This window comes from Macaca thibetana, chromosome 2, assembly GCF_024542745.1.
Source record: "Macaca thibetana thibetana isolate TM-01 chromosome 2, ASM2454274v1, whole genome shotgun sequence".
NCBI classification, from domain to species: Eukaryota; Metazoa; Chordata; class Mammalia; order Primates; family Cercopithecidae; genus Macaca; species Macaca thibetana.
The window spans coordinates 130,775,324-130,797,305 of NC_065579.1; the positions used below are offsets into that span (position 1 = coordinate 130,775,324).

General features: G+C 37.4%; 1 protein-coding gene across 5 annotated transcripts in view; it reads left to right on the top strand.

The window, feature by feature from the left end:
* CNTN6 (contactin 6) overlaps nucleotides 1-21,982 on the top strand; it is a 306,119-nt gene that overhangs the window by 113,043 nt on the left and 171,094 nt on the right. For all 5 annotated transcript variants that reach the window (XR_007723159.1, XM_050778571.1, XM_050778569.1 and 2 more), the window contains one exon: nucleotides 18,112-18,238. Coding sequence is in view for 3 of the 5 variants with exons in the window: in XM_050778569.1 (XP_050634526.1) it covers nucleotides 18,112-18,238 (127 nt within the window). In the remaining 2 variants the exon portion in view is untranslated. The remainder of the gene's footprint in view (nucleotides 1-18,111; nucleotides 18,239-21,982) is intronic.

The window sequence follows — 21,982 nt, forward strand, 5'->3', positions numbered from 1 at the left end:
GAGCAACAGTAGCAAAACTGTCCCACAGTTACAGACAGAGGCTAAACAAAAACAAAAATACCTGCTCCCATCTGCGAGAAAAGAGCTCGTAAAGAACCAGGAAATTATAAATGAGCAGATTTGCCCTTGGCTGTAGGCAAGATCCCTGAGACAGTAATAAGAAATGAGGTTACCAAACATCCAGAGAGATATGAGCTGATAAAACTTAATCAAGCTAGTTTCACAAAGGGCAAATCTTTTCTGACAAATTTGGTGGCATTTTTGCATGGCACATGGGGCAGGAGAAGTACGTGACAGGAATGAGGGATAGAATTCAACTTAAGAAGGCAGAAAGCCATTGATGATATACTTGAGAATGAGGTAAGGTCTTAGCTTTCCAAAGGAGGCCACTTGGGAGACATTTAACCCAAATGCATTGATTTCATTAAGATATTTATGTTGACAATAAACATGAAGCAGGGTTGATGGATTGGTATGCTTAGCAGTGAAACCATCGTGGCAAAATTATGTCTGTTATCATCAAATAATGCACGCTAGGGGTGCATATGTATGTTTCCATTCCAGATTTTTTTTAGAGTATTCTCATCAGTTATTTGCAGTCATGCACTGCATAATGACATTTTGGTCAATGACTGACTCCCCCCATAAGATGGTGGTTCCTTAGGATTATAATACCTTTTCTATGTATAGATATGTTTAGATACACAAATACTTCCCACTGTGTTGCAGCTGTCTACAGTACTCAGTACAGTAACATGCTGGCTGTGCAGGTTTGTAGCCTAGAAGCAATAGGCTGTGTACCATACAGCCTAGGTGTGTAGCAGGCTATACTGTCTAGGTTTGTGTAAGTGTACTCTGTGATGTTCCCACAATGACAAAATTGCCTAATGACACATTTCTCAGAATGCATTTCCATTGTTAAGCCACTCATGACTGTATTTACTTTTTCCAAATGTTTCTGTTATTAGTATATATATACAGAGCCAGTGACAATTCAGAGAGACACAATCTTATCTCAAAGAGGAACCAATGGGCCACACTGTAATATCTCAATGATAATAATAGGTTTTACAGAGTTTCTAGCATCTTTACTCTGGGACATTTTTTAAAAGCGCTTTTAGTTGTTTTGTGTACTTGACAGTATGCTGTTATTTTTCAAAGGTTAATGTTGAAGTGTTCTAAAATTGGGAAAGTAATAGGGTCAAATACCCAGAAGTTCAAAAGAAAGAATCAGAGTTTCCTGCTTAGTTGGTCCCTCAGCATCAATGTACAAATAGGCTTCTCTCTTTCATCTTAAAAAGATAAATAATCAAAACTGAAATACATAAATACAAACAATTTCTCTAGGTCCTACTGTTGTTTCTGCTCATCGCTCACTTCTCTTTGCTGTCTGTCTTCTTTATAGAGTAACTTGTATACCATTCCGTAGTTTTATTTCAGTCCTCAGTTTATCTCAAGCTTGGCCTTTATGTCTCAGATCATCTTGATTTGAGAGTGAAATTTCTCCCAAAGAAGAAACAAGAGACTTTCTGATCAACATTAGTGCCTTATTGCTGTTGCTCTTGTTTTTCACTATCACTCTCTAACATATATAACTCTTAACATATGTAACCAATATAACTCTTAACTATATCCTCCTTGTTAAAAACTCTCCTGTTTTGGCCTCCCATATGATGGATAGGGTAGGCAGAATACTGGCCCCCAAGATGTCAATATTCTAATCGCTGGAAAATGTGAACCTGTGAGATTACAAGACAAAGGGAAATTAAGGTTGAAGATGGAATTAAGGTTGCTAATATAAAGAGATTATTTTGGATTAGCTGGGGAGGCCTTTGAAGTAGAAGAGGGAGGGAGAAAAAGGACCAGAGGAAAATATGACTATGGAGGAATAGTTGAGTAATTTAATGTGAGAAGGACTCAACATGCTGTTCCTGATTTTAAACATAGAGAAAGGTGTCCACAAGCCGATGAATGTGGGCAACCTCTAGAAGCCATATAAGGCAAGGAAACGGATTTCACTCCAGAGCCTCTAGGAAATTCAGCCCTGATGACACCTTGATTGGAGTTCAGTGAGAACCATTTTGGAATTCAAACCTACAAAACTATAAGATAGTAAAATGTGTTGTTTTACACCATTGAGTTTGAGGTAATTTGTTAAGGCAACAATAGAAAAATTGTACAATGGTGTCTGGCAAAACAGTCTCAACTTTTCATGCAGATCTTCCTCAGAACATTTGGCTGTTTTCTTTCTTTTGTCAATTCCCTAAATGTTGACGGTCTTTGGTTTTCATCCTTAGCTTTCTTTTTATTCAATTCCATGCTGTTACTGCCTTTTACAAAACAATGCCATCAAATTCGGTCTGTTTGCCCAACCAGACTCCTGCTTGTAGCTGCCTATCTACATCTACAAGTCCCCCACAAAATCCAAATTTAACATGTTGTATGATTGTTTTTAAAATGGCAAAGTCATCAGTCTCAAACAAATGTAAATGAACACACAAAAGATTTTGTTTAACTCACTGATTAATGAAGGGACCAGTAAAATGTTGCAACTTGTTCAAAGAAGAATCCAAAGTACCACACATGTGTAGGTGATAAGGAATGCTAAAATAAATGTATAAATAGATTCAGAACAGGCTTACCATGGGTAAAGTGGATGGCATGTGAATTATATTTTAAGAAAACTGTTACAAAAGCAAACAAGCAAATAGTTTGGCTTATCCATTAGAGAAAAATGGAAAAAATAATCACTGCATTTCATTGGACACTGTTTATTTACATTTCAATGACCCAAAACTATTTGCATTCTTAATAGTTTTCTCATCTTTACATTGTTGTAAAGTTGTTAAGAGTCATTGAAAGGCAGGGTTAATCTTATAAAAAGTGAACTAGGCAGGGTACTCTGCAATCTTTCCATGTCCATATTGAAATTTTCACAAGTTTTCCTGATATGTCCTATCACATATCTCTAGTCCAAATACTTTCTCATTCTCCTGAAGATCATTTCACTCATACATCCCTCTTAAACCTCCCATACTTGCTCTCCTATCATCTGTCTCAGCTGATGATCTTCCTACTTCCCAAGGAAATAAGAAAAAAAATCAGAAGATAATTTTAACTTGCTTTCCACCCTACACGCATCAGTGTATTTTCCATCTGTCTCCACTTACTCTGCCTTCCTTCCTGTTACTGTGGATGGAAGCTTTCTTTCTAAGGCCAACCTCTACATTGTGAACTCAATGCCTCCCTATCACCTCCAAGGTGTCACTCAAGGTATTGTCCTCTCTCTCTCCTGTATCATCATGTTCTCATGCAACTGAGTCATGCCCAGAATCATGTCAATATAATGCAGTATCCTATCTCAACCAAATGCACCATTGATCCCATGTCTTTCTGTAGTATAAGCCTATTTCTCTAGACCCTTTTATGAGAAACTTCATAGAAATTTTTTTAATCAAATTCATTGTCTTCAATTCCTCTCTTCACACACTCCATATCCTAACTCCATTCAGGATGTACACTCCACTCAGCAACTCTTGCTAGGTCCTTAGTAACTTCTTTCACATTGCTAAATGCAGTGGTATGTTTTTCCCTCATCTTATTTACCTATATTCCCTATTTGTCAAAGCTGACCATTCAGCTTCTTTAATTTTAGATTCTAGTCCATCACTCTCATAGGACACTCCTACAACACTGGCTATTGTTCCTCAGTCCCTTTACTGGTTCCTCCTCACCAGTGTGATCTTTAGTTGTTCTGTGTCTTTAGGATGAGTTTGGGGTCTTTTGTTTGTTTGTTTTGCTTTGTATACACTCAATCCAATGACCTTCAAATACATATACCTTCAGTTGATAATTATCTCCAGAACTCCGGATTCATCTATTGGATGCCACCTTAGATATTTTAGTAGAATGTCTAACAGAAACCTCAAACTCAACATTTATAAAACCAAACTCTTGATCCCCCTCCCAATCCCCAGCACAAGCAAACTGTTCTACATGAGTGTTTTCTCTCCCCAGAAAATGGAAAACCTATCCCTCCATCTCCTTAGGTTGAATACCTTATACTCGCTCATGATTTCCAAATTTTTCTCCAACATATTACAAATCTCATTGCTTGAATATACAAAAAGAAATCTAGAATCCAATTATTATACATCTCTACCACAAATACTTTGGTCCCAGTCACCATTATTTTCGCTTAAATGATAGCCATGCTTTCAGCCTCAGGGGTTTGACACTTGCTGTTCCTCTGCCTAGAAATTTTTCTCTGTGCATGTTTTATTATCCACTTTTCCTTAGATCTCTGTTCAGATGTCACCAGACCAGTGATGCCTTCCTTCACTGCCTTTTATAAACTAACACCTCACTTCAGCATTTCTAGCTCCCTTACCCTTTATCTTTCTCCATAGCACTCACAACTATCTCTTATGCCATCTGTTTATTTGTTCATTTATCTTATGCCTCCCTTAATTAGAATACAAGCTCTGTCACAGACTCAAAGTTATCTGTTTTGTTCATTGCTGTATTTTCAGGCTCTAAGATGGTTCTTGCACATAGTAATCCCACAAATAAATGATTGTTCAGTAAATGAATAAAAAATAAATTAACTTTATATCTCCTTACTCATCTTTTTTCATTCTCACTGCTCCTCATCTTTCTCTTCTCTTTCTTCCTTTAACAGCTAAGGACTTCAACATACATGCATTCTTGCATTCAACCCTAATAGCTAACTCAGAGTAGTCTTTAATGCTGTCTTTACCTCTTTCCTCACATCAAATCATTATAATATTTTGTTGGTATTGTGCCTACATCCTTCAAAATAGTTCTCACATCATTCTTGTTCTCTTTATTCCTACCGACAATGCCCAATTATCTCAGTGTTTTCAAATGTTTGATAAATAATCTCCTTGATCTGTGGTTTCTCTTTCCCCACCCTTCCTCTTGTGAGTCATAGATCTAAACATATCAGAATCTTGCTTAAAACTGAAAACACTTCCATGTTTTCTAACTGTTTACAGATCAAATTGAAACCTCTGTCGTGTCATTTAAGGTCTTTCAAAACTGTTCTAAATCTACCATTCCATCTTTCTATTTCATGACTCTCCCACCTTCCAGAGTAGTTATATTCTTTCGAATAACAGGTATTTTTGTATCTTTATTCAAGCTATTCTTCTTCTTAGAACTTCCTTACTATAACTTCTGTTTCAATGGCATTCTTATTTTCATTCTTTTACACATAGCTCAAATGTTGCCTTTTTGGCCTTTTCCCAAAACCTCTAGGTAGAATTGATTGCTTCCTCCTCTGGGCTCCTTTAAAATTATTTTTATACTTTTGGTGTAACACTTATCCTGTAATATTGTAGTTTGTTAATTGTTTTCTTATTGGCTTCCCTTTCTGGAGTATATATCATAGTGATTTACAGTATGGGTTCTGGAGTCAGTTTGCCTACATTCAAAATTGAGCCCAACCGCTCTTTAGCCATTTGATGTAGAGCAAGTTATTTCCATTCTCTAAACCTCATTTTCTTCATCTTTGAAATGGAAATACTAAAATCTGCCTCATAGAGTTCTTGAAAGGACCAAATAAGATAATTCATGTACAAGTTTAACTTTATTCCTGGTACTTACTATGCTCCCAAATTACTCTTATTTGAGTGTCAACTTCTTGAATGTAATCCACTTATTTATTTTTGCATTGTCAGTGCATAAAGAAGTTCAACACAGGGTTAGAGCTAATAAAAGTTGGTTGAGTTTACTTATGTTGGATTTATCACTGTGTGCTGGCAATATCTAGATAAGCAATGATGTAGAATTTCATTTTGGTCTGGCTTTAACCTAAAGAGATCAACAGAATGTGAAATATATGCTAATGAACTCTTCTTATTATAATTTACTTTATGATCTGCATGCCACTTCCAATATGGCATATACATTTCAGGCAGGTTTAATGCTTAATCTCAAATCATAAGGTCACCATAGATGTCTGACTGGACTGAAATACTGCAGATCTTCAACTTTACACCATGCATATACCATTAGTTCATTCTGCTAGAGTAACATAAAAATAACCAGAATGACTCCATTATGTTAAAAGCTGCCTTCACATTAAGAATCGTCTTCTCAAATGTCTACTGCATGTAAGAAAAAACAAGCATGGCCACTGTCAGGTGACTGACTGTGCAGCTCCTCTTCTTCACATCTTCAGTGTTATAGAGTAAGAGGCCACTGAGTGTCCAGTCCATAGACACAGTCCAGCTTTGCATCTTGTGAAATGAGTGCTGATTTCAAGTATGGCTTGAGTCTAACTGATGCTTGATGTTCAAGCTGTTTTGGACATATAGTTTTGAAATAATTCCAAATACATTTGTTGAAAGTATTATTATCAAATGATTATTACAATAAAAATTTCTTTTTATTACAATTTAAAAAGCAACAATTCAAAAATCAGTCTCCCATGCCAGCCCTTAATACTGAGCAATATCAGTGTCTCCGGTTGTTGGTTGGACAGCTAAACCTGTAAGCTCCAGCGCCCGTAAATATCTTTATATCTGTATTCGTATTTTTTTCTAGGACAAACATTCCTCTTTTCTTTATTCCTCTATGTTGAAAAACAACAAATCTCTGAGCAATCCTTACTGTTTCCTTTTCCTTTAATCATGTTCCCACATTCAGTTAATTGGCAAATCACCTTTTACCTTTGCTTTCAATTCTTGCTCCCACCACCTTAGTAAGATGTATATCTCTACTTACACTAATATAATAATTTCATAACTATTTTTAAAACTCTAGCTTTATCATCTTTATTTTTGAACATAGCTGACAAAGTTTCCTTTTTTCCTTTTTTCTTTCTCCTGTAAAATAAGTCTGACATATCTTCACTACATAAAACCCTTCAAAAGCTAAACATCAACAGGTAGTGGGATCTCAGTTCAGAGCTTGGTCTTCTGATTTAAACCTCCGGTCTGCCTCTAGTTCTTAAATAGGACACTTGACCCCTCTAGAATTACTTTTTCTCTTTGTTGTTGTTGTTGTTTCTGTAAATTAGGCAAACATTTCTCTAAGTATTCTTTCTATTTTAAAATTTTGTGACTTGACTGGAAAATTGATAAAATTGATAAAAGATACATACATGTGGTAAGGGGAGGAGGAAGGAGGGAAGGGAAGGGAAGGGAAGGGAAGGGAAGGGAAGGGAAGGGAAGGGAAGGGAAGGGAAGGGAAGGGAAGGCAAGGGAAGGCAAGGCAAGGCAAGGGAAGGCAAGGCAAGGCAAGGGAAGGCAAGGCAAGGCAAGGCAAGGCAAGGGAAGGCAAGGCAAGGCAAGGCAAGGGAAGGCAAGGCAAGGCAAGGCAAGGCAAGGCAAGGCAAGGCAAGGCAAGGCAAGGCAAGGCAAGGCAAGGCAAGGCAAGGCAAGGCAAGGCAAGGCAAGGCAAGGCAAGGCAAGGCAAGGCAAGGGAAGGCAAGGCAAGGCAAGGCAAGGCAAGGAAGGCAAGGCAAGGCAAGGGAAGGCAAGGCAAGGCAAGGGAAGGCAAGGCAAGGCAAGGCAAGGCAAGGCAAGGGAAGGCAAGGCAAGGCAAGGGAAGGCAAGGCAAGGCAAGGGAAGGCAAGGCAAGGCAAGGGAAGGCAAGGCAAGGCAAGGGAAGGCAAGGCAAGGGAAGGCAAGGCAAGGCAAGGGAAGGCAAGGCAAGGCAAAGGCAGGGCAGGGCAGGGCAGGGCAGGGCAGGGCAAGGGAAGGGGGCCTAATTCTTTATAGAACCTGCATTCCAAGAAAGATACTAAGTGAGTTTAGTCTAGGTTAAGCTCTACAGGTTAAAGAGTATGAGTCTGAAAAACTAAAGTAGAAGCTTGATAATAGAAGAAAAATAAATCAGGGAGGGTGGAGCTTTTATAGTACTGAAAGTATGCGGAACTCAAGTGGATGTATAATTTGTGTCACTCTGGACTTGGAGTCAAACCTGGATTTGAATGCCAGCTCTGGACTATTAATAAGGATGTGATTTTGAGCTAATTATTTAATGTCTTTAAGTTTTAGTCAGGTTCAACTACATTATTTGCAGCCCCCAATACAAATGAACATGGGAGGTCCCTTGTTCAAAAGGCAGAACACAATTGCCATTAAAGTTATTAAAATATAAAACATTTTCTTACTTCCCTGGTATCTTCCTTGATCTGGAATGATGTTTTTTATTTGCTTTTTGATGGCACTTTCCTTTTGGGCATAGGAATACTTTTTCAGTGACCCTCACATGCCCTGGGGGACTTTCCCCACCATTCAGTGTAAATATGACCCACTGCTGACTCACTGACTTCCAGGTTCTCCCTTTCATCAGCTGCCTAACCAATATGCAATGTCCCAGCTCATAGCCCCAACTCACACAAATGGAAAATCCTCAAAGACATTGCAACATTTGTGCAAATTAGACTTCTGCAGTAGAAGATATTCTGGAGGCTCCTGGAGCCGGGTTGGGGAAATATATTGGGAGGGACAAAATTCTAACACGGAAAGATCTTATGTACTTTATATCTGGCTATGATCTTGGAGCTCTCTAGTCTTATCCCTGAGTGAAACCTGAAATTTGCCCAGGCTCATACAATGTGATTCAGGTAGAACCAAAAATAATATGACTTTTAGTTCTGTGTTCTTTTAGATACAGGCTTTCTAATGTATGTGAGTTTCCCCTTATGATTTCCTCTAAAAGCCCTGGTTGTCTGTACTTTTGTAGTTCTGGAGAGGAAAAGCAGCAAAACACGGTCCCTTTCTATGGTTTATTTAAAGCTGTCTTTCTCAAAGTTGTTTTAGTTGTAAGAAACAGAAACCATACAGTTAGTGGTTCATGTAACCTAGAGGCAGATCTCACTAGATGAAACCAAAGATCTAAAAATTCAGGGAATAAAGTCTCTGTCCTCTAAATTACTCATTCTCTCCATCATTCTGTTCCCCCACCCTCTCTCTCTACTATCTACTTATCTGCCTTTCTGTAGACTGGTATTCTCTACCTCTTCGTGAGTTTTATGGATGATGGATATTATAAGAGTTATAAACATCCTCATCTCTGCTCAAGCAACCAGCAGAGACTAGCATCTCTTAATATTATATCTAAATTCTTGGGAGAGAAAAACACAAGAGCCCAAGAAGAACATATTCACTTCTCCTCCAGTCAGCCATGGCCCAAGGAATGGCCTAAAGGAGATTGAACATGCCTTTAAGGATCTCCATAGTTTAAGAGCTATTTCTCCATGAAATGGTTCATGGGCCATTCAGAAATGCCAGAAAGTGACTGCATTAGAATAAAAAGTTCTCAGTATTTAGGGAATAATAATGAACGTTAGATACTGGTAGGTTAGATCTAATATTGTAGTCAGATAATGCAATTAACTTTTTAATTCCATAGAAGAAAGGTAGGGCAGAACCCTATATGCATTTTCGACAATATTGTACAATTTTTATTTAATTATCACTTAGAAACATTTATTTTTCAGTGTCTACCTATTCCAACGTTCTTGTCTTACTGCCAAATAAAACTTTTTTTTTTTTTTTTGAGATAAGGTCTTGAATTCCTGGACTCAAGCAATCTGCCTGTCTTGGCCTCCCAAAGTGCAGAGATTACAGGTGTGAGCCACCATGCCCAGCCTCTCTAATAAAACATTTTGTAGAGAGTACCATTATAATCATGGGTGATTGTATAGTAGTATGTGTCTTCAATACAATTACTCACTAATTGTTACAGTGGCTCAAAAATACCAACACCATACTTATTCCCAAATATATTCTTAAAGCAAAAGTATTTGAAAATGCATTTTGATTTCTTGTTTTTGATATCATATTGTCACATGTTTTCAGCTGTTCCTGTACAGAAAGCCAATGTTGTTCTTGCTTTCTGATAGTATAGGCAAAACAATAAAGATGTGCTGTTATTTAATCATCTTTCATTAAGGTATGAGGAAAATCTAACAATTTACCTAAATATATTAAACAATTAGTTGAAACTAGACTTTTTACTTATCAAGTGGTATAAATTCAAGCTCCTAAAAAGTTCATAACAAATATAAATGAAAATAAAGAATGATATCAACTGACTGATGATAATTCAACAAGACCAAACTTCTGTGTCTTTCAAAATTACCTAAAGTTTGTTAGAAAAATGTCTTTAGGGTTAAGTTTCTCATCTATCAAATGGGAACAGAAATGTGCATCTCACAAAAGGCGTCACAGGGATTTATTTTGGAAACTGCTGCATGTATATATTTTTTGAAAGCCACTAATCATTCTCACAAATATAAGATATTATTAAGCAAAGTTATACCCCCAATTTGGACTACATGAAGTTTAAACCAGACTTTTCTCTGAGTGAAAGTAAAGGAAAGCAAATGAATTAGCATTTATTGTGTGCTTGTTTTGTGCCTGGCATAATGTATGTTGCTTAATATGCATTATTTCAACCAGGTTTTCTTTTTTGTGCAGGAGGTAGGGTGTTGGAGATTTTAAAGAGATTTTATGGAGATCTGCAAAAAAGTCATTCAAACTCCCACCATCGAAAATTAAGTTACCATCTCAGCATATTTATTTCCCGTCTCTTTTCTTCATTTTTAAAAAATGTGACGTTTCTTTAATATAATACATTTTTATTTTAATCATTCAAACTATGAAAAATTATGCAAAGAAAATAAAAAACCTATGTCCAATAAAACTTTCTCTAAAAATAAAAATTATTAATATTTGGTAAAATTATAGCCTTCTTTCTCTATATATAAATACAGAGACGATACACTGTATTCATGTATAGATAATAGCAAAGAAGAATATAAATACTTTATAAAAATGAGATCATACCATAGACACTACTTTAAAATCAAGATTAAATTTTATTTTAGTAAAAGAAAATAGAATAAAACAAAGTAAAAATGATGAATAATTTGAACTTCTAATAAATAATGTGAGACAAAAATAAATTTTTTAAATGATTTCTCTAAGGTTAAAAGATACAACGGATGATACAAAGAGGTCAGAGTGCCTTTGTTTGTATAAATACAATAATATTATATGTATATATGTGTACATGTATGTATCTATAGAATTTTTGCTATGAAAGATGATACTAGCGCTCATACATTTCTAATTATATTCCTTCATTCACTTCTCATTTTCCTATTTTGTTATCGAGCTTGTAGCATTTATATTCTGTTCTATAACTAAAACTAACAGAGTTCTTAAGTATAAGTTTGTGTTTGAATGTATTCTGTGTGTGTCCCATTATTCCTCCTTCATTCTCAAGATCTGTATATTGATTCATATTTAATTGAATGATTTCATTGTTACGTGAGCTCTTTAAGAATACTCATCTGGGCCGGGCGCGGTGTCTCACGCCTGTAATCCCAGCACTTTGGGAGGCTGAGGCGGGAGGATCACGAGGTCAGGAGATCGAGACCATCCTGGCTAACACGGTGAAACCCTGTCTCTACTAAAAATGCAAAAAATTAGCCTGGTGTGGCGGCAGGCGCCTGTAGTCCCAGCTACTCGGGAGGCTGTGGCAGGAGAATGGCGTGAACCTGGGAGGCGCAGCTTGCAGTGAGCTGAGATCCGGCCACTGCACTCCAGCCTGGGCGACAGAGCGAGACTCCGTCTCAAAAAAAAAAAAAAAAAGAATAATCATCTGTTATTTTTCATAGTAGCTTTTTTACATGAGTGTTTTTTTAATGTTCAAATGTATTTGTTGGATGCCTTTTTTTGTTTGTTTGTTTGTTTGAGATGGAGTTTCGCTCTTGTTGCCCAGGCTGGAGTGCAATAGCGCGATCTCAGCTCACGGCAACCTCTGCTCCTAGGTTCAAGCGATTCTCCTGCCTCAGCCTCCCTAGTAGCTGGGATTACAGGCGCCCACCACCACGCCCAGATTTTTTTTTGTATTTTTAGTAGAGATGGGGTTTCACTATGTTGGCCGGGCTGGTCTTAATCTCCTAACCTCAGGCGATCCACCCGCCTCTGCCTCCCAAAGTGCTGGGATTACATGCATGAGCCACCGTGCCCGGCTCAGATGCCATTACATTTGAAAGATATATTGGTGATAATACTCATGTCACCCTTTCATTCAGAATATTTGTAGACTTTTATTCCTTGTTTTCTGGTATAAAATGGTACTGTTTCAAATCCCAGCTTATTGTGAGTTTTCTCTTTCACTCTGTGTGCGTATGTGTGTGTGATGGGATCTTGCTCTGTCACCCAGGCCATAGTACAGCAGTGTGATCATAGTTCACTGCAGCCTCAAATTCCTGAGCTCAAGAGATTCTCCCACCTCGTCTCCCAAGTAGCTGGGACTACAGGCACCCACCACTGCTAGTTTTTCTTTTCTTTTTGTTTTTGGTAGAGACAGGGTCTCCCTATGGTATCCAGGCTCATTCTCAAACTCCTGGCCTCAAGTAATCCTTCTGTCTTCATCTCCCAAAGTGCAGGGATTACAAGCATGGGCCACCGTGCCCATCCTTTCACTCTTTTAATTAGCTTGCTATTTCTGCCCAGTCTTCCTAAAGAAGCTTCCTCCTGATGTTCTTCAAATATTAGTCACTTAATCAGCAAATGCTTTTGTGTTCAGTACTCACTCTTTCAAATATTTCTGGAACATGTTCTTTCCATTTATAGTAACTTTTCTTAATGGTATTTACTGAGACATGTGTTTGATTCTGTAACTCAGTGACATCAAGGATCTTTATGTTGAATCATCTTTATCTATGTTTCTTATCCATTACCTTCTCCTCATTGTTTTATTATCTGTGCTTTTTTCAAATTATGTGAGATAATTACAATCATCTCAAAACATTATAGCAGTAATGTGACTTTCAGTGGGTGTTTGTTTTGTTGCTTGCCTATTCCAATTGATTTATTTGTTATTGATTGATGCTGCCTGGGTTACAATTTGCATCCTTAGGTTCACGGTCTCCAAATTTATCTGATTCTATTGTCTGTGTATTTTTTTCATATTGACATTGTTATACTATTTTTAAAAACTCATGTTCTTATTCTATAGCATAAAACCTTTTTGAGAAATTCCCTAGGTTTTCTTGAATTGTGTTTTCTTCTAGACTGAGTATTTTGCCTGTCTCAGTCATGCCATGTTTTACTCTTTTATTGCTGCAATATATTTGCATAGTTACTATTCCATTTCTTTTCATATTGTTCATGCTTGAGAAACTGTGTACAGAAAATTCACTTTTTACTTAATGGGGAAATATATATTTTTGAACTTTCTTTTTATTATATCTGGGAACATTTTTTTTTCTCCTTAGCTCCAGTTTGGAGACGGGATATATTGTGAGTACCCATGTTTTGTAGCCTGAGAGAATGATGGAGCCAAGAAAAGTTCAGCCTCTTTGGGATACCTGGGTGCTTCTCTCTATCCTAAGATTTATTTTTTTAATGAATTGTAGCAAGATTATTGTTGGAAGAGACATCAGTATACTTCACAGGAAGATGCAGTACTTTTCTAATGGGCTTCAGAGGCTTCACCCCTGAGTGCATGGGCATGACATTATTAATTGGTTACATAGAGTCAAGTTTACTATCCATATTTCCCCCACTTTACCTTTTGTTGTTGTTGTTGTTGTTGTTGCCCAGAAGTCCTTTTCATTGCTCTTCAGCCAGGAAGAGGTAAAAGAAAAAGATAAGACCTTTCCATCTATGTACCTACGAATCTGCTTATCTCCAGATTCAGAAGTTATAATGAGAATTCTCAGAATGCTGTTATTTCACCAGTAATTTCTATAGGGTTTGAGGACAACATTAGGAAATCAAGGACTCCCTCCCTTCTCTGAGCCTGACCAGACTGTTTTTATTCCACAGTTGTTTTTTGGTTTTATTCTTTAAGTAATTTTGTCAGGATACGTTCCTTTTCTTTTCAGGCATTGTTAATTTCTGTTTGTTTGTTATTTGTACTCACAGTGTCTCGCACATTTCATTAGGCATTGATGTAAGAAAAGCTGGTAAAGCATCTTCAATCCACTTGCTCAATCATCATTTACAGGAACACTAAGATATACGACATAGCATCCTCCTTTAACAGCTGGGAAATCAGAGAACAAGAGTGGTAAAGTAACTTGTCCAGCCCTGGGGAGCCAGTAACTGACTAGGCTAGAATTAGAACCTCTATCTATCTACACTTCTATGTCAGTGATAGGAGGTACCAAAATTACAATTTTAAGATGAAGTTAATAAAAGAGCTTATTTTACCCAATTGCAAATATTTTAGAAGACTAATGATATGGTAGCAGATCTGAGTGTATGGTGAAAACAACAGAGAGGGAATCAGGAAACTAAAGTTTAATCTCTTGCTCTCTCTTAAGACAGATGGTAAATTTGGAAAAGATGATTCAACTTCCTGGGTTTCAATTTCCTTCTCTGTACTAATGATGATGGATGATGATGGTGATGCTGATGATTGTCATAATTTGATGACTATATACCTACTCATTATGAGGCACAATGTGACATATTTTATAAACAATATATTATTAAATCTCAAAACAACCATCTGATATAGACGTTGCATCTATTTTAATAACAAGGACACAGAAGATGCTTAAATCCCCTGAGGCCCATTGATTCCAGAGCACACATTCTTAACCAGTAGCTCTATTGTGTTTCCAACCAAGAAGTCTCACCTGAAGGGTCTGTAAAAGATCTACCAACTTTGAGGTTCTTTGGTGCTGTGGTTGATATAGAAGGACATGACTATGGGTTAATACAGGAGAAGCAACCTCACATATCACTCAAGTACAATTATGAGAGTTACAGACTGGACTTCAGATTAAGTCCTAACATGATCAGGTTTACGCTCGATGCGCATTGCACTGTAGGGGAGAAAACATAATTTCTTTTATTTCCCTTTTTACGTTTTTAGTTGAGACACTCTCCTACAAACAAAAATCAAATTAACAAAAGAAAAGCAAAAATGTATTAACACATGCTGGACCCGTCATACCAAGAGACCTCAATTCAAAAGTATTTCTCTCAAGGCAGTGGCTTGGGGTGATGTTTCAATAATATTTTATCAAAAAGCCATAAATTCTACATAGTAACAAGGCAAAGGAAAGAACAGTTTTAGTCCTTTAAAAGGTGGGAAAATATCAGAGGACAGTAAAATCTGTTCTCAGGTTCCTCTGGTGCCTGCTGGTGCCTTCTCTGGGCTGATAGCAAGTGCTGTCTCCAGGAAGGAAACATGGATGTCCTGCCATCAAGCAAACAGAGGCTGAGGCCGGGTGTTCTCCTGCCTTTTCAGTGCCTTTAACTCAACAATCCTCAAAATTTGGGGAAGAAATATTTTGGTTTCTTTCAGGATATTAAAAAATAAAAAACACAGAATTTCACCTTACATGTGAGTACTAAGCTCTTCCTCCTCCTCTTCCCCTTCCCTTTCTTTCATAGCAATTTAGTCCAAATGCCATGAATTGGAGCTGAGTGAGGTAGGCATCCATGTGCATGTGGGAGAGCAGAGCCACAGCAGCCCAGTCTGAGATGCTGGAACCTGAGTGGGGTGAGAGAGGCATCCATGCAGGACAGGGGTTAGGGCAGTGGTGACTTGGTGTGAGTGGCAGAGCCCAAGTAAGGTGAGACCAAGTAAGGTCTATGCCTGTGGTGGGGTGGCCTGGCAGAGGGTATCCGAGCCTGAGGAGGGGGAGGAGGGTTCCATTGTTAGGGAAGGGTGCTGAAGGCAGAAGCCTGGAGTCTGGTGTTGGAGCCGAGGAGAAAGAGGGTGGTTTCTGGGGGGAAGAGAGCTCCCGTGCAATCTGAATGGTGTGAGAAAGCTATCCATTCAGGAATATGTGTGTACCAAGTGTTAGAGCGTGAGTGGGGTGAAGGAGGGCATCCACACTGGAGGCACACCCTAAACAGGATCAGAATCTGAATGAGGTGAGGAGGGATGAACCGCCCAGCAAGTGGTGTCAGGGCAGGTGTGGGAGTAAAACTGGGAGTGGACATCAGGACCTGAGCAGGCAGAAGAGGATGCTGACAGTAATAGGAGACTAGTCACATATAGGAGAATTGAACAAATGCATAAATATGTCAAAGACAATGGGCACCGGATTTCTCACAGTCTAAATGGGAGTTGCAAATATAAATAAAGGAAAACTATAAATCACCATAAATGAACACAACACACACACATATAAAATCTATGCACACACACAAATCTGCTGAAAGGCTCAGGGCAAGAGCAGCTCAATAAAAATGAGTACATTGAGCATTCTCATAATGGTTTCTAAATACCAATCTCAAATAAAGGCAACCAGGTTTTTTTTGTTTTGTTTTTGTTTTTAACAACAACAACAACAACAAAGGCTACTGTGCTGGCAGAGCACGTGAAATACAAGATAATCCTGGAACTCTTTCTTGTATCAGATAGGAAAAATTCAAAGAATGATAAGTATACGCCAAAGGGCAGGCCATTTGAAAGCACTGAAGAAATAGCAAATGTATTATAACTCATTGACCAAAATAAGAAAGCTTGAATTCACACCGATAAAGCAGGTCATCCTCATAGAAATATATGAATAAAAAGTTTAAATGTCCAATGAGGCATATTTGCATTGTCTAAAGTCCCTAGCCACAAAACACTAATTACAAAGAAAAAAAAAATACTTTTATACTGGAGAAGTTTGACAGGCACCACCTTAGTCAAAAGATTATTTAACTTCAAGAGCAATGGGACAAATAGAAGTCTTAACCTTCTACCTGACAGAATGCAACATAAAGAGCACAGCATCCTGAATCGAATTATAACGAAAGTGTTTTATTACCTCCACTGGTGTATCCAGTAAAGGAGGAGGGGCTAGAGGAAGAGAGGGCAAGACAATGGGATCAGTGTACTTGCTGGCTGGAAGAAGTCTTTTTTATAGTGATATTTTAATGCCAATTTTTACTACTTTTATGATTATTTTTAAACATCTTTACAGACCCTTTTATTATATGTGCCCTTGGCATATAGCTCCTACCCCTACAGGGAAGAGTCTGTGACTTGCTGTTGATACCTGACTATTCAGACAAGCCCAAATTAGGTGAAACTTTACCAAATAACCACCTTGTGATCTAAGGTGTTAAAGTCAGGGAAATCAAGGAAAGACTGGGGAATTGTTTCAGATAGAAATAGACTAAAGAGACATAATTAAGAGAGTCCAGGCATGGTGGGTCATACCTGTAATCCCAGCACACTGGGAGGCCGAGGTGAATAGAATGCTTGAGCCCAGAATTTTAAGACCAGACTGGCAACATGGTAAAATACCATCTCTACAAAAAAACAAAAATTAAACTGGAATGGTGGCAAAAATTAACCCAGGAAGCCTAGGTGGAAGGTTCACCTGAGCCCAGGAGGTTGAGGCTGCTGTGATTGTGCTACTGAACTTTAGTCTGTATAACAGAATAACAATCTGTCTAAAAATAAATAAATAAATAAATAAATAAATAAATAATTTTAAAAAAATTATCAACTGGATTCTTTTGGTTTAAAAGATTTTATTGGGAGCCAGACACAGTGGCTTAAGCCTGTAATCCCAGCACTTTGGGAGGCTAAGGTAGGACAATGGCTTGAGGTCAGGAGTTTGAGACCAGCTTGGACAACACGAGGTGACTCCGTATAGCCAGGCATGGTGGCAGGCACCTGTGGTTCCAACTACTTGGGAGGCTGAGATGGGAAGATCACTTGAGTCCGGGAGTTAGAGACTGCAGTGAGCTATGATCACACTACTGCACTTTCGCTTGGGTGACAGAGTGAGACACTGTCTCTACAATAAAAACAAAACAACAAAAAAAGTATTTTATTAGAAAAAATGGAGAATGGGACCTGAAGATTAGATGTTTAGTGCTGAATCAATCTTAATTTCTTGTTATTGCTGGTTTTGGGGGTGTTATGCCCCTTGTTTGTTGGAAATATAAACTAATTTATTAGGGTAATAGGGGACTGGTTTATAAGAGAAAAAAATTCTTTGTCCATTTTTATAATATTTTCTGTAAATTTGAGATTGTTTTAAAATAAAATCATTTTAAATATGTATATTGAATTTATATTTAATATAGACTTGCATTCAAAACAGGGCCATTTTTTTTTTCATGTGATTTTTTTCTTTTCTTTTCCCAGGCGATGGGCTTTTAAGCCGTCCTATTTTTACTCAGGAGCCACATGATGTCATTTTTCCTTTGGATTTATCAAAATCTGAGGTCATCCTGAAATGCGCTGCTAATGGTTACCCTTCACCTCATTATAGGTAAAATCCTACCTCTGGGCATGACACTATTTTATTCTTTGTCACTGAACCAAAACATACACAAAATAAAATGTTTTATAAAATGTCCTAATTTGTAGTGTACAGCTCAAGAAATTTCTCTATGGTTATGCAGCCATGTGACAATCACTCAGATAAAGATATAGGCATTTCCAGTACCCCAGGGTGTTCCCTCATGCCACTTTCTAGGCAATAATTAAGCGCCTACCCATCAGCTCCAGGTAACCGTAATTATGTCTCTGTCTTACTAATTAGGTCTGCTTAGAACATTTATTCTTGAAATTGGTGCCATGCATTGCCATATTGTGGTCAGAATTGAGAGAGAGAGAGAGAGAGAAAGAGAGAAAGGGGAGAGATAGGGGAGAAAGACAGGAAGCAAGTAACACAGGAAGCCAGGGAGAAAAGAAAGATAAAAAGAAAGAAAAAAAATGAAGAGAAAGGAAAGAAAGATTTGTTTCCTCAATTTGAAAGACTAAAATGTAAGCTTATTTTGCATTTCCCACCCCTACCTCAATGTGGAACTGCAGCCTCAGTTGCTACATATACAATGATTATGAAAATGTTCTATAAAGAATGAATCAAGATGGATATCTAGATTTATTTCATCAGATAAAATTATGTGACTTCACTGGTGGCCCAAAAATACTGATTTTAGAAAAATATGTTGAAGACAGCTATGTACCCTCTAAGGCAGAAAGGGAATTTTTACTCTTGGCAAATAAGGAAAAAAACCTATATTTGTTTCTCACATATTATTTGTGGAATTATAGGGAGAAAGGGTCAGTAAGTTTTTGTTCTTATTTACAAAGTTGCAGCAAAGGCAGAATTTGATTCATATTGTGGGTGGAATTTACAAATTTAAAAATATATGCATACATAAATATACATAGGTAAATAATAAAGATAGTTGGTAAAAACTTCATATGTAGTGTTAATACAGGAAAAGAAAATACTTATTAAACTTTTGTAGCTTTGAGTTTTAAAAGCATTTTTTTAAGTCTTGTTTTTTAGATGTGAAGTTGAAATGACACACACAAAAAGTGACAATTTCAGTTCATTTTGGCAAAATAAGCTGGTTTAGCCTAATTTTATTTTGCAGTAAAAATACACTGTTGATGTGTATAATTATTTAGATCCTAAAATTGTCTCGATTAATTAATTAAATGACTTAAATGCACTTAATTAGCTAAATGACTTCAAAGCTAAAGGCAGTTCTACCTTATCTTGTATTTTTTTGAGCTAACTTCAGCATCTTCTTTTTACAACAAAGGAACTGAAGAACCATGTCTTCTCATTCCACATACTAAAGCTTCCTTGTCTTTATCATACCCAAACCAACGAAACTCATCTGTTGGGAGAAGATCCTTCACGTTACAAGTTCGGGACACTCAATTCAGAGTTCGTTGATTTGTTAGTTTTTCTTAAATGATGAGCTGTCTTATTAGTTTAATATATGGTTAAATATATGAAAATTTGCTTAATACATTTATTGAGATCACCTAATACTTAAAGTAGTAATTTTATGTTTGAGAGCTAATTAGGTTGATCCTAGGGGTTAGGAGAGAAAGAATATAAGAATTCCTACACCTTTTTGTGAAAGTTTGCTGAATATAAGATGGACACATAAATAAATAAATTACATATTTATATAAAATATCTATTGGCTTTTAACAGGTAGAAGGATATAAAATAGGTTCTCAAGATAATTTGCTAATTAGTTTTATCTGTGAAAAAATACACAGAATGAAGACGACATTTTTCAATGTTGTTAAATGGCTTTTATTTCTAAGACACTTCTAAGCTAAAAGGCTAAAGACAAGTAACTTAGGTACTTATTTCCAGCCCCCATAACCTGGTTTGGCTCATTTCTTTATTTTTTAACTTTTAAGTTCAGGGGTACATATACAGGTTTGTTTTATAGATAAATCTTTGACATAGGGGTTTGTTGTACAAATTATTTCATCATCCAGGCACTAACCCTGGTGCTTATTAGTTATTTTTCCTGATCCTCTCTCTCCTCCCATCCTCCATCCTCCAGCAGACCCCAGGGTCTGTTGTTCCCCTTACTCATAGGCAAGAAACTGTGGAAAGAGAGTGAGGAAAGAATTAAGATTTTAATGCTTAAATGTCAGACTCAGACCCAATAAAGCAAAGGACAGAGGTATATCAGATAATGTGCATTAGCAACAAAATGTAAAATTTTAGTTTTAATATGACCCTTTCTAACTTAAATTTTATTTTCTAAAAAGCCTCACAACTATATTCACCTTAGATTGTGTGTGTGTGTGCATGTGTGGGTCTTAGAAGGAAAGCCTTTAAAATTCACAGATTCTAACATTATTTGAGGTTACTTGGGTATAGTGTAAAGCAACATAAAAGAATCCTTGACTTCGAGTTATCATTTCTAGTCACAGCTCTATCAATCTCTTGGTGACTTTGGAATAATCATTTTTCTCCCATGGCATCATCTTCCTTATTCGTAAAATGAGGCTGGGTTTGATTTTTAAGATGTGTTTTCTTTCTTTTAGTAAATTCCATACAGCAAATGAAATCTCAGGGAAAATAAGCAATATGAAAAGCAAACTTTTTGAAATAGCTTAAGCTTTCCCATGAAAAAGGATTATCCTTTACTCTTTCTTTTTTTTTTGGGGGGGACGGAGTCTGGCTCTGTAGCCCAGGCTGGAGTGCAGTGGCCAGATCTCAGCTCACTGCAAGCTCCGCCTCCCGGATTCACGCCATTCTCCTGCCTCAGCCTCCCGAGTAGCTGGGACTACAGGTGCCCGCCACCTCGCCTGGCTAGTTTTTTGTATTTTTTAGTAGAGACAGGGTTTCACCGTGTTAGCCAGGATGGTCTCGATCTCCTGACCTCATGATCCACCTGTCTCGGCCTCCCAAAGTGCTGGGATTACAGGCTTGAGCCACCGCCCCCGCCTCCTTTACTCTTTCAAAGATCACATAACACATGAGAATATGAAGTCCAGCCCTGAAGCCGTGCAAAGGGAAGAGAAATGGGTTACCCAAAGATGGTGCTTTGGAAGGATTGCTTATACCTGGAAAATCTAGCAAAATCATGTAGCAATGAACTTAGTTCTATCTCAGAATATGTATTTCATTTGGAAAAGTGAAATAACATGCACATAAATTATTTCTAAACCGGATATACTCTCTATCAGAAAAAAGGACTTCTGACAATCCTCTCTACCTCGTCACCAGAGGAGACTCCTTTCTGTAATTTAGTCTACTCTACCCTAGTCATGAACATAACCTTAAGTCTGGAGAAGCTCTAGGCCTCTAAGAAAGAAAACTGTAAATGTGGTCACTCTGCCCTTCTATTCTTTTTATTCATTTCCCCCAACTTGGTCCTTTTAACAATCCTGTGAGATAAGCAGAATATACATTATTGCACACATTGTATAATTTGTGAAATGACTTCTGGAGAAATTAGAGGGCTTGTTCAAGTATATGCAGCAAGGGAATGTTAAAGCTAGGACTAGGATTCTTTCCACAGGGGTGACAGACTCAAATTCAGTGTACATCACAATCACCCAGAGAAACTTAAAATTTAGATTTTGGTGTTCTCTGTCAGAGGTCTGGGGATGGGCTCAGGAATAAGCCAGGCAGAGAGAGACAAATATCATCTGATCTCACTCATATGTGGAATCTAAAAAATGTCGATTTCATAGAATCAACTCATAGAAGTAGAGTGTAGAATGGAGGTTACCAGAG